This window comes from Mya arenaria, chromosome 3 (assembly GCF_026914265.1).
Source record: "Mya arenaria isolate MELC-2E11 chromosome 3, ASM2691426v1".
NCBI lineage: Eukaryota > Metazoa > Mollusca > Bivalvia > Myida > Myidae > Mya > Mya arenaria.
In genome coordinates this window covers 85,129,972-85,142,679 of record NC_069124.1, presented here as the reverse complement: position 1 = coordinate 85,142,679, position 12,708 = coordinate 85,129,972, and the positions used below count along the sequence as shown (strand labels likewise).

Genomic DNA, 12,708 nt, shown 5'->3' with positions numbered 1-12,708 from the left:
TTTTTTTTTTAATATTCCACTATTCACAACATTTTTTCATACAGCTGTTGCAGTGTTTTTACCCTTTTAATTACAGACTGTCATATTTGATAATGTTATCTTTGACACTCCCTTTCTGTTTCAGACATGGCACGCGGTGTGCGGGGGAAGTCTCGGCAAAGGCGAACAACACCAAGTGCATTGTAGGAGTTGCGTATGACTCGAAAATTGGAGGTGGGTTACACTCCACTAGTTTATTACTTAATCACTTAAAAGAGGAGTTGTTGTTAGACTGATTTTCAACCATTCACATCATAGATTCTCCAGCCTTTTTAGTGACTATGGCGTACCAAAGTTCTAGTTTTTACAATATGCCATTAGCTAATATTTGAGCAAACAATCATCCATTGAGAAAAGCAATTAACAAGCTGTATATTCCTTCTGAGGGACTTTGGTATTTCCCATTACATAATATACAGAGCACTTTATGATAAGAAAGCATTATGACTGGCATATGTATCAGTCCTGTCAAATGTGATGATGGAAGGCTTACAGTTCTTTGTTGTCTGTCCATGACCCTCACAGCTCTATTGTCCGGACCTCACAGATATACCAGAACCCTTATCAACCCATCAAACATAGCATATACATGTACCTCACTTACAATAGCCTTGACAGCACTGCATTCATCTCATGGGAATGTTTTGTATGGAAAGATCTGGCTTGCATTGAAAATATAAGTCCAAATATTAATAATACCTGTAGATCAATCTAATCTGTTTCATTTAATCAATTATACTTACATGGTAACTTGATCAATGGCAAAATAATGCATTATGGGTAAATTTGTTATTGAAAATTTAGGCCAATAATGGCTGTAACGTGTCATAAAATTTCATTCTTGTATTTTGCCTTTGGCAAATAAATGTAATTATCATTTTTTATGAGTTTTGTGGAATATCTATAATTGATCTGGCATTTTAAAATGGCACATTTGCTTCACATTTGTATAAACTATTTATTTATGTATTGTTTTTGTTTGTAAAAGTAATTTTCTGTGGCCTGTTATAATGTTGTTAATAAAAAAATATCTTGCTATCATTTTCATCATTGTCATATATTATCTTTTAATTGAAGGCATATTTCTGCATTCTCAATGTATAATTACTTTTAGCCATAATTGGCTGCAGTGAGTTACCATCATGCGAGGGCTGAATGCGAAAAGGTTCTAAGTGACATTTAATAAAGAAGCAGATAGAAGGAACTCCCTGTGAAAGAACAGTTCCTTTTTAGATATAGATACAGGCATTCAGCATCTTATTGTTATGCACTTATCATAGATGTGCTTCATACTTTGAACATATCATAAGAAGGCCCACTACCTGCAATGTACATGTACCTACAGTACCACATGCAGATTTGCATTATGATACGTACAAATTTCATTAAGAACTAAATGTGTTTACTGCACCCTCTATGTAACTGATATGACGAGGGTTGGGTGTAGTAACTGTTTTGTCTTGTATTATCAGGCTTGCCATGCAGTAAGTAGCGTGTGTATATTGAAATGTCATTGCAATTTATTATCACCCTAGCACAGAAGCTTGCTCGGACTACTGGTTTCCATCCTGATATGAGAATTAATGCATAAACAAAAACAAAGAAAAAAGCTTTTCTAAAATGGTTCAAGGTCTAAGTTATGCAATGCACGCTACATCCTGGTGTGCATCATGCTATGAACAGATAAGGTTAAGATTTGTCACAATCTCATTGAGGTAACTTCTGCATATCTTATTCAGGTGTGCGTATGCTGGATGGTGATGTGTATGATGCTGTTGAGGCGACGTCCCTTTCTCACAACCGAAGCCATATTGACATTTACTCCGCCAGCTGGGGACCCGACGATGATGGTCGTGTAGTCGATGGCCCCGGAACCCTGGCCAAGAAGGCGTTTGAGGATGGGGTGAAAATGGTATGCAAAGTCAATCCAAGCAAACATTGTTTTCCAGTACATCAGACCTTTGTAAAACATACTATAAAGTAAATTGTGACATGAAATCTTAATGTGTTTTAGCTGTTTCAAATGCATTATTGGGTAATTATTGTAGAGAATAAAAAGGATCTACGTAATAAATGGTAGAGTTTAATAGTAACTTGCAACTTAAAATGAGTGTCATTAAATCTTAATATGTTTTGGCTGTGTCATATGCATTATTGGGCAATTAATGCTGGGAATACATATAAAAAAATGGTCGAGCTAATTTAAGCAAGCTTATTTTCCAGTTTTATTTGGTTGAATTACGGTTTATGGATATAGATTTATTTTTCAAATCTTTGTTGCGGAAGTGCAGTGTTAAAATAAGAGTTCCTTGTTTAACAGCCCATGCCTGCTGACCCCAAACAATAATTGGCTTTTAATTGAATGACGATATATGGCGAGATGGACTGTACACATGGAATACTGGTTTGAGAATATTGTTGCAGCCATAGTTTTATTGCAATGGTAGAAAAGATAAAAAATTGCCCGACTGGCTCTGATTTAATTTCATCAGCGACACATGTTTTTTGCTGATTTAACAATTGAGACAAATAGTTGGTTTATTGTCTCATATATAAACCATACTAGGAAATATGTTGCTCTTTGAATAGAAATGCGCACAGGTACAGTGTTAAATCAATGCCAGTCAATACCAGATCATGGACCATGTTAGTGTCATTACCATATGCCGTTTTTCCATTTCTGATTCTTTTATGAATAAATACCGGTAAATGTCAATGCTATTTTCAGTGCAATTTTATTTCCACTCACCTGAATCAGATCAGCCAGATCTTTCATATTCAAGCTTCTTGTGCTATAGTTAAATGATGTATCTTCTTTTTCAGCAAAATGCATTATTTTCATTGTTTTATGAAAATCCTGAATACTTCTTCTGAAAATATCGGAAATGTCAAAAGGGACAACTTTAGTACTGTTTAATGCACCAAATTTCATCGAGATCATTAAAAATGAAATTTATTAAAAGCATTCAGATTGCTCTGAATCTGAAATGTTGAAATTAAATCATGCAAATGTTATTAAAGGCTGGCTTGCGTTTTCACTTTGCCTCAGAGTCAGACCAATGGCAACTTGACAGGTTTAAGTTGTGAACTTGTTTGTCTTTTGATAGATTTATTAATAATATGGTCTTAAAACTGCCTTCTATAATCCAATAATGCTTTGTATCATAATAGGTTTGGAAAAAGATATGTTTCTAAAAAACTATTGTTGTTGTTTTTTGGCATATTAATTTGAAAGTTTTATTTTTATTTGTTTTTGATGTTAAGACCGCAGTTGCCAGTAATTCAGCTGTTTTTTTCGTAACAAGCAAAAATGACTTGTGGCTATAAAAATGATATTGTTATGGTCTTTGTTATGAGTGATTATAAAAAAGGCCACCTGGGCATTTCGTAAGTTAAAAAGAAAAGTTGTTTGTTTGTTTGTTTTCCATGCAACCTTTCATATTGTTATGATGAAACATTAGTTTGTATTTCAGTGTTTAGTATTCATGACACAATTAAACAATGTTTAAGTAATTAATTATGCATTCAGTTAATTAATGTCTTTTTCTTAAAGAAAACAGAATTTGTTAGAGTCATTTGCTTGTATAAGTCACAGTTAATGGACTGCATGTTGTATGATTATGAATTTTCTGTAATATTAAATAATGACAGCTAAGCCTTCTCTTGCATAGACCATATCAGACACAAATGGGTTATATTCATCATGGGTTTTTATTCGTAGTATAAGAGTCAAATTGGTTATATGTTTATCATGGGTTTTTATTCATGGTGTAAGAGTGAAATCATTATATTCTTCATGGGTTTTTAGCTCGACTATTCGAAGAATAAGGAGGGCTATACTACTCGCCCTGGCTGTGGCGTCCGGTTAAAGTTTTAGGGCAAGTTGGGATTTTCCCTTATAAGTCCAATACCCTTCATTCAATTGACTTAATACTTCACACAGTTGTTCAGGGCCATCACATAATGAGGTTAGATAACTCCATATCATCTTTTATACAAATTATGGCCCTTGATTGACTATGGAAGTTAGGTTAAAGTTTAAGGGCAGGTTGGGATATTTATTGATAACTTCTTTACCCTTCATTCAATTAACTTAATACTTCACACTTTTGTTTAAGACTATCACACAATGAGGTTTCATAACTCCATATTATCCTTAATACAAGTTATGACCCCTGATTGACTTAGGTTAAAGTTTAAGGGCAGGTTAAAGTATTAGGGCAAGTTGGGATTTTCACTTATAAGTCCAATACCCTTCATTCAATTGACTTAATACTTCACACAGTTGTTCAGGGTCATCACATAATGAGGTTAGATAACTCCATATTATCCTTTGTACATATTATGGCCCCTGATTGACTATGGAACTTAGGTTAAAGTTTAAGGGCAAGTTGGGATATTTATTGATAACTTCTATAGCCTTCATTCAATTTTCTTAATACTTCACACTTTTGTTTAGAACCATCACACAATGAGGTTACATAACTCCATATTATCCTTAATACAAGTTATGACCCCTGATTGACTTAGGTTTAAGTTTTAAGGCAGGTTAAAGTTTTAGGGCAAGTTGGGATTTAAATGAAAAAACTTCTATACCCTCATTCAATGCACTTAATACTTAGCACAATTAATGACGACCATCTTACAATAAGGTCACACAACTCCATTTAAACTCTAAATACAAATTATGGCCCTTGATTGTTTTTTTTTCCTTTTAATTTCCTTTGACAGGCACAGTTTTATATTCTTAACCACATTTGCATAAAGGGAAAACAAGTTATTTGAATGACTTGCGTCATTGTTCGGGCTGGCTGGTGGGAGGGCAGCGTCAATGTCACCTTATGTATCGAATAATTTTAGCTAGGTTTGGCATAAAGAGACCAAACTTGTAATATATGAAGAGTTTATGGAGAGCTTTTATGGGACTGGTTTGAGGCCCCTAGGATCAACGTCAAGGTTACTATTAATAGAAAAAGGGTTGGTATTGAATAACTTAAGTAAGGATCTACATATTGTGACCAAACTTGGTATATAGGAAGAGTTTATAGAGACCTTTCCTGAGATTGTGTTTTGGGCCCCGAGAGTTATGGTCAAGGTCACTGTTGCTAAAAAAATAGGTATATGGTAAGTACTGAATAATTCAAGTAAGGGTTGACATAGTGTGACCAAACTTGATATATAGGACAAGTTTATGCAGAGCTTTCATTGGATTGCCTTTTGGCCCCCTAGGGTCATGGTCACTGTTACGAAAAATAGATTACTGTTTTAGTTATGGTTGACATACTGTGACCAAAATGTAGGAAGAGATTATGGAGACTTCCATGGGATTGTGTTTGGGGCCCTTAGGATCAAGGTTACTGTTACAAAAAATAGAAGAAAGCAGTTAAAACTGAATCTCTTCTGCCAATCATGAAAAACCCGGTTTTGTCACATCGCAATTCTTGTTCACTTTTTAATTTGATTGTTTTATTGCTTTTGACAGGCACATATTACATCGTTATTGTATTCACTTCTAAGTCAAAGCGGCGTAGTCGAGTGCGCTGTCTTACGACAGCTCTTGTTATTCATAGTAAAAGAGTCAAATTGGTTATATATTCATCATGGGTTTTTAGCTCGACTATTCGAAGAATAAGGAGAGCTATCCTACTCACCCGAGCACGGCGTCAGCGTAACCACTAATGTTAAAGTTTGTGTACCACCTCAAATATTTTCAAAGTCAATTGACATATGGCTTTGAAACTTTGCACACTTGTTCACCATCATGCCCCCAACCTGGTTATTGTTTTGACTAAATTATGCCCCTTTTTCGGCTTAGAATTTACGTTAAAGTTTGCATACCACCTCAAATATTTTCAAAGTCCAATGACATCTGGCTTTGAAACTTTGCAAACTTGTTCACCATCATGCCCCCAGCCTGTACACAGGAGGAGGTAACTATCATGCATTTTGACAAAATTATGCCCCTTTTTCTACTTAGAATTTACGTTAAAGTTTGCATACCACCTCAAATACTTTCAAAATCCATTGACATCTGGCTTTGAAACTTTGCATGCTTGTTCATCATCATGCCCCCAACCTGTACACAGGAGGAGGTAACTCTATCAAGCATTTTGCCAAAATTATGCCCCTTTTTCGACTTAGAATTTACACAAATATTTTCCATTCAATTTATGTAAATATCTCAGCACATCATGTATTGCATTGAAATTTAATCTAACCGTGATCCATGCATGTTTCGCCAAAACTTTTCAATCCATTCACCGAAAAGCGGCGCAATAGTCGAGCGCGCTGTCTCTGTGACAGCTCTTGTTATTCATAGTATCAGAGACAAATTTGTTATATATTCATCATGGGTTTTTATTCATAGTATAAGAGTCAAATTTGTTATATATTTCTCATGGGTTTTGATTCATAGTATCAGAGACAAATTGGTTATATGTTCATCATGGGTTTTTATTCACTAAGCATCAGAGTCAAATTGGTTATATATTCATAAAGGGTTTTGATTCATAGTATCAGAGACAAATAGGTTATACAATCATCATGGGTTTTGATTCATAGTATATGAGTCAAATTGGTTATATATTCATCATGGGTTGTGATTCATAGTATAAGAGTCAAATTGGTTATATATTCATCATGGGTTGTGATTCATAGTATAAGAGTCAAATTGGTTATATATTCATCATGGGTTGTGATTCATAGTATAAGAGTCAAATTGGTTATATATTCATCATGGGTTGTGAATCATAGTATAAGAGTCAAATTGGTTATATATTCATCATGGGTTTTGATTCATAGTATAAGAGTCAAATTGGTTATATATTCATCATTGGTTTTGATTCATAGTATAAGACTCAAATTGGTTATATATTCATCATGGGTTTTGATTCATAGTATAAGAGTCAAATTGGTTATATATTCATCATGGGTTTTGATTCATAGTATAAGAGTCAAATTGGTTATATATTCATCATGGGTTGTGATTCATAGTATAAGAGTCAAATTGGTTATATATTCATCATGGGTTGTGATTCATAGTATAAGAGTCAAATTGGTTATATATTCATCATGGGTTGTGATTCATAGTATAAGAGTCAAATTGGTTATATATTCATCATGGGTTTTGAATCATAGTATAAGAGTCAAATTGGTTATATATTCATCATGGGTTTTGAATCATAGTATAAGAGTCAAATTGGTTATATATTCATCATGGGTTTTGAATCATAGTATAAGAGTCAAATTGGTTATATTTTCATTATGGGTTGTGATTCATAGTATAAGAGTCAAATTGGTTATATATTCATTGTAGTTTTTTATTATAAACCACATTTCAGGAATTTGTATATTCATATATGTGGCTGCAGTACTGGAGGTATGAAACTGTATATAGCAGCGTGTTGTAGGGGAGGTCCGGGAAGGGGTCCATATTTGTGTGGGCCTCGGGTAACGGGGGTAACCAGCATGACAGCTGCAACTGTGATGGCTATACCAACTCCATCTTCACGCTGTCCATCAGCAGTATCTCGCAGCAGGGTCGCAAGCCCTGGTACCTGGAAGAGTGCTCCTCCACGCTGGCAACCACCTACAGCAGTGGCACGTATGCCGAAGCACAGATTGTAAGTGGTCCTTGACCGCCTGTTAGCCCAACTGTGGTGGTCAACACCTTGTTGTCAAACAAACACAGACATGGTGTGACCATTGGCAGCTCTGTATGGTACCTGGGGACAGATGAAAGTGCCACTGCTCATCCTTGCAAATTACAGTATTATTTTGGTTATATGTGGCTTCCAGTAAATTGGTTATTGATTGTAAAGAAAGTGGACCACTTCCATTCAGTCACCCAGATTCATGCAGCGCTGCCTTATGTGAATGATGTATGCTTTAACTGTTGTTATAATGTGATTGTTTCGTACCAACAGGGCCGACATGGCAAGGGTGCAATATTTGTATGGGCAAGCGGAAATGGTGGCAGGCAACATGATAGTTGCTCATGTGACGGCTATACAAATAGTATCTACACGCTGAGTATAAGCGGGGTCTCACAAAATATCCTAAAGCCATTTTATCTGGAGGAGTGTGCCTCTACGCTCGCTACGACATTCAGTAGCGGGGGTGGGGCCGAGAAGAAAGTTGTAAGTTTGGTTGTGCACCAGGGTCAAGGTCACTGCTCTCTCTGCTACTCTCTGTGTAACTGTCAACTCCGTGTTAACTTGTCTAACTTTTAATATTCATCTAACCTCACTGTTTTCACTACCTTTCGGAATTGTTTTTTCCAAACTTGTGGGATTTTTTCATGGTTTATTAATGTAACACCTCAACTCTGTGCTTCACTGTTATAAATATCATAACTGTTAACATTTTAAGTATGCAAACCAGTATCAGATTATCCAGTACTAGGCTATGATTTTAGTTGTAATCAGCTTTTAATGAATATTTCTGGTCCAAATTCTAGTCAATATTATCTCCAGTAGCCAGCCAGTAAGTGTAACCTTGTATTGAATATTTAGTGGCTAACAATGCTTATATGAAAAAATAAAATAAGTACATGATTATAAGCAGTATCATGGAGCAGATCTGAACTTGAAACTTAAAAATGAAATCATGAAACAAGGAGTACATTATTTGAAGAAAAAAATCATGTATTCAGACATTAAACAATTAATTTCAATTTAAAACAATTATGTATTGTTTTGGATGAGGTTTTGCATATAAATTCAACATTATGTTCCATGTATTTCCCTTTTTGCTGTTTTTATCCTCTGTGCTCGTGTAATCAGATACCGCCCCTGTTTGCCTCGTAGAGGGGGAGTGCCTAATGCTGCTTTTTAGGAAACAGTGCAAGTCCAGGCTTTCTGTCTACTGGTCATGTTTATTGGGATGGCCATGATAAATGATTCAATTTGTGCGTTAACATAGCCATTTTTCAAATTTAAACATACCAAGGAGATTTAATAGATAGCGTTTAATGGAACTACATTGGTGTTGTTCACCAGTTAATAGTTTTTTGTTACAAATTATTATACCACTCTCCATAGTTCCGCCATCTATTGGATCACATTTTGTATAGTGAAATTATCCAAATTGTTCGATTTTTTTCAAATCATTGAATCCAGTCTGCTAAAGTTAAACACATCTGTAACTGCTTTCTTTTTACTGGTACCCACTCTGGGTCTTTTACCAGCAATCAATATATCTGCCGAATGTAAATATTTCAGCGGAATGCATTTTTTCATTCTTGTTATTACGGTAAACATAAGTGCTTGTATTCTTGGGGACCTCATGAAATATGTATAGGTAATAAGCGGGAAATTATTGACCTGAACAGAGGCACTCCAATATATAGAAATAATGATCCATAATCAACAAAAATATGAAATAAGCATGTCTTATTTTTTCTTGTTAGAAGAATGCGTCTCCGATCTTTATGATGATGACAATTGGTCTGACTTTATAAACTAAGTTATTGAAACTGGCTCCTAAATAATGAAGTATACAGAGTGATGTTTATTTTTATGCAGTCTCCTGAAAATCTTTTTTTTTGAAAATTAATATTACAAAATAAAACATGTGCAAAATCTGATAACATTTTCAAGGGTGTATCTTATCAGTAGTAATGATTATCAGCAGTATTTGGTACTGCCATTTACAAATTTACATTTTTCAAATAAAAGCCCGACTAAAATACTGCAGTATTGCAATTGAACTTTTACCGGTATATCAGTCTCCAAAAAAACATTCTATTTTTTGGAAGAAAACAAAGCATTGTTGCCATGGCAGTGAAGTGCAGATGATGGTGTGCGTGTGTGACAGTGTTTCATGAAGTGTGTTGTGTGTCTGGGCGTGAGTTTCAGGTTATGGTGACTTTCTTCTTCAAATCTGGTCAATGTGATAGGGTTGGGGTAAGTGCAAGAAAGGGTTTGTCTTCTTATTTTATCTTTGATATTTCTTTGCTTTTTTTCCGACTATCAGCTGGTAAAGGGTAAAATCTGTTTGTTATTAAATTTAAACTTTTTCATATCATTTGGATCTGTATCTTTTGATTATCTGTCATGTTGGTGTACCAATTGCCTGAAGAGCATATATACTTTTTTTATATATTAAGACCACTTTGAGTATGTGTTGTACGTAGATGACCAAGTGAGTGATGGGGAGGGGGTGAGGACATGTGATGATTTGGGGCATCCTGTTGCTATTGTGTGATTGGTATTGGTGTGTGGTTTGCTGGTTGGTTGGTTGATTGGTTGGTTGATTGGTTGGTTGTTTAAACTGCGCCATTCTCCTGAGACAAACTACCTCAGCTGCATGCAGAGCTTTTTTTAGCTCATTACTTTTAAATCAAGATTAAAAAATCCTAGTAATTAACAAATATGGAAAATTTAAGAGCCGAAGCTCAACATACGTTTGCGTTTTGTGTTTTTGACACAAATAATGGCCATTCTGAAAAATGAATTTGTTTAATGTGGCCTGACTTACTCACTACAAATGCACAACTCTATTATTATGACAACAGGAGTAAATAAAACATGTTATAAAAACATATGTTATTTTCTCATGTTATGATACGTAAAGTAGTTTTCAACATCTCCCACTTATCAAAGGCTAGGCCTCAATAAACAAAACATTTTTTTTCAAGCATAGCCTTACGTTTAATTAAATTTTCAGGGTTTGAAATTGGTAAATCAATATATATAGATAGTTTGTAGTAAATTATTAGAAGTACTTCACTGAATAATAGCTCACCTTATAAACCATACAGCTTCTTCAATATTGTCTATAACATCAAGGATGCTTCTGTAGGAGTAACAGATTTCCTAATTAATCTTTCTTTACATTTATCTAAATTTTTCAAAAGTTTCCTGCATTATATTGAATACTTGACTACCATGCTTGAAGAAATAGTATTATATAAAGGAATACAAAAATTTTAAATACAACAATGTAAAATAACATTTCCTGAGCAAAGACAGAAGTCTGAAGTCAATATTGATGTCATTGAAGAAGCCATTTGATAATGGTAACTGAATAGGACAGGCAAACAGTCTCCTTAATGGCGAGGAAGGAATTATATCCATAATGAAGATTCCACTGTCAGAGATATAGAGGACTTTTACATTGTTATGTGACAAAGTCAGCAATGAGATTCAATTAGAGCTGTTAATATGAAAGTGGAGGCTTGGCTTGATTGATCTAGATAATGCTATCAAAGCTGGTTTCTCCTTGCTGCCATGATGTTGATAATGATGTGATATTTATTAGAAACATTTGTTAAGTATGTAATTCATATTTATTATTGTCTTTGGAAGAAAATGTTTACAAATTGAGTTTTAAGTATAATGATGCCCAGGATATACATATCAAACAAATTATTTGTATTTAGAGACTCGAATTTCAAAAGGCCTTGTAAACCATGCTCAAATACAGCCATGTTTACCTTCTGTAACTCTTGTATGTTGCTGGTTTCCCAGGTGACAGTTGACCTGCACAACAAGTGCACGGAGACCCACACAGGGACTTCTGCCTCTGCCCCGCTTGCTGCTGGCATTGTTGCCCTCATTCTTGAGATCAAGTAAGTAAGATGGTTAGCAGGTCTTTGTTACTATTGAAACAAACTGTAACTATACTTATGTTATCTAATGAAAGACTGAAAACACAATATTGGTTGTTTCAGTGAAATTTTATTCATGTATTTTTGCAGCATCTAGAGAAAATCAAAGAGAAATTTAGTAGCAACCAGTGTCTAGGAAGTATTAGCATGATTGTAATACCTTAATAACTCATTGCCCCATGTCGACCCTTGGTGTGGTATATTTTCAGCCCGGGCTTGACTTGGAGGGATGTCCAGTACATAACCTTGATGACTGCCCGCCCACTTTCAGATGGTGTCTGGACCAGTAACGGTGTTGGCCGGAAAGGTAAGTAGTGCTTGTACATGGATATACTCTCAATTTGGCTTTTTCTCAAACATGGGTGATATTGCAATAAGTTGTCCATCTTAGTTATGGATAAACATGTGCTCTAATGTAGGTTAAGCAAGAACTGCTAAGATTTAATGTACCTTTAAATGTTGCTGAATTGTTTTTGTAGAAGTTCTTGTTGTGATATATTCTCATGCAAAGTTTTATTTTGTGTCCTTTGTGTTATAGTTAGCCTGCGTTATGGTTACGGTCTGATGGACGCCACAGCAATGGTGGAGCTGGCAGAGAAGTGGACGAATGTACCTCAGCAACACGTGTGTGATATACAGTCAGAGAACGTCGGCAAGACCAAACCTAAACTGTATGTAATGCTTCACAGACTAGGGGTTCTGTTTTAAGATGACAAAAGGCCTATATTATATTTCTAATTATTTCTAAATAAGGGCCTTTATTGTTTTCATTTTTTTTTAATGGGAGTATTTAGAGTAATCCTAGAGTATTGTCTGTAGTTATATTATAAAAATGTCAAAGAGAGCTTCATGTTTCATGTAATTGAAGTTTAATTGCCCTTTATAGTAAGTAATCAGGCCTGCTACATATGGTATGCTTGAGATTTCAGTCCTTAAGACTTAATGTTTAAATGAAAAATACATACGGCATCTCTGTACAATTATAGAATTTAGATTTTTGTATATTTGCGCTTGTAGTGAGATCCAAATTATCTTTAAGTAATTCCCAAATAATGTTG

The 12,708-nt window shown here is 34.9% G+C and overlaps 1 protein-coding gene across 2 annotated transcripts in view; it reads left to right on the top strand.

The window, feature by feature from the left end:
* The window catches only part of LOC128225563 (furin-like protease kpc-1), a 48,189-nt gene that overhangs the window by 17,014 nt on the left and 18,467 nt on the right, over window positions 1-12,708 (top strand). The window contains exons 6-11 of one of the 2 annotated variants that reach the window (XM_052935429.1): window positions 125-213; window positions 1,779-1,951; window positions 7,965-8,177; window positions 11,511-11,611; window positions 11,860-11,957; window positions 12,189-12,321. In XM_052935429.1, the coding sequence (XP_052791389.1) occupies window positions 125-213; window positions 1,779-1,951; window positions 7,965-8,177; window positions 11,511-11,611; window positions 11,860-11,957; window positions 12,189-12,321 (807 nt within the window). Of the gene's footprint in view, window positions 1-124; window positions 214-1,778; window positions 1,952-7,448; window positions 7,662-7,964; window positions 8,178-11,510; window positions 11,612-11,859; window positions 11,958-12,188; window positions 12,322-12,708 lie in introns of both variants that reach the window. The other variant, XM_052935430.1, reaches the window with a different exon arrangement.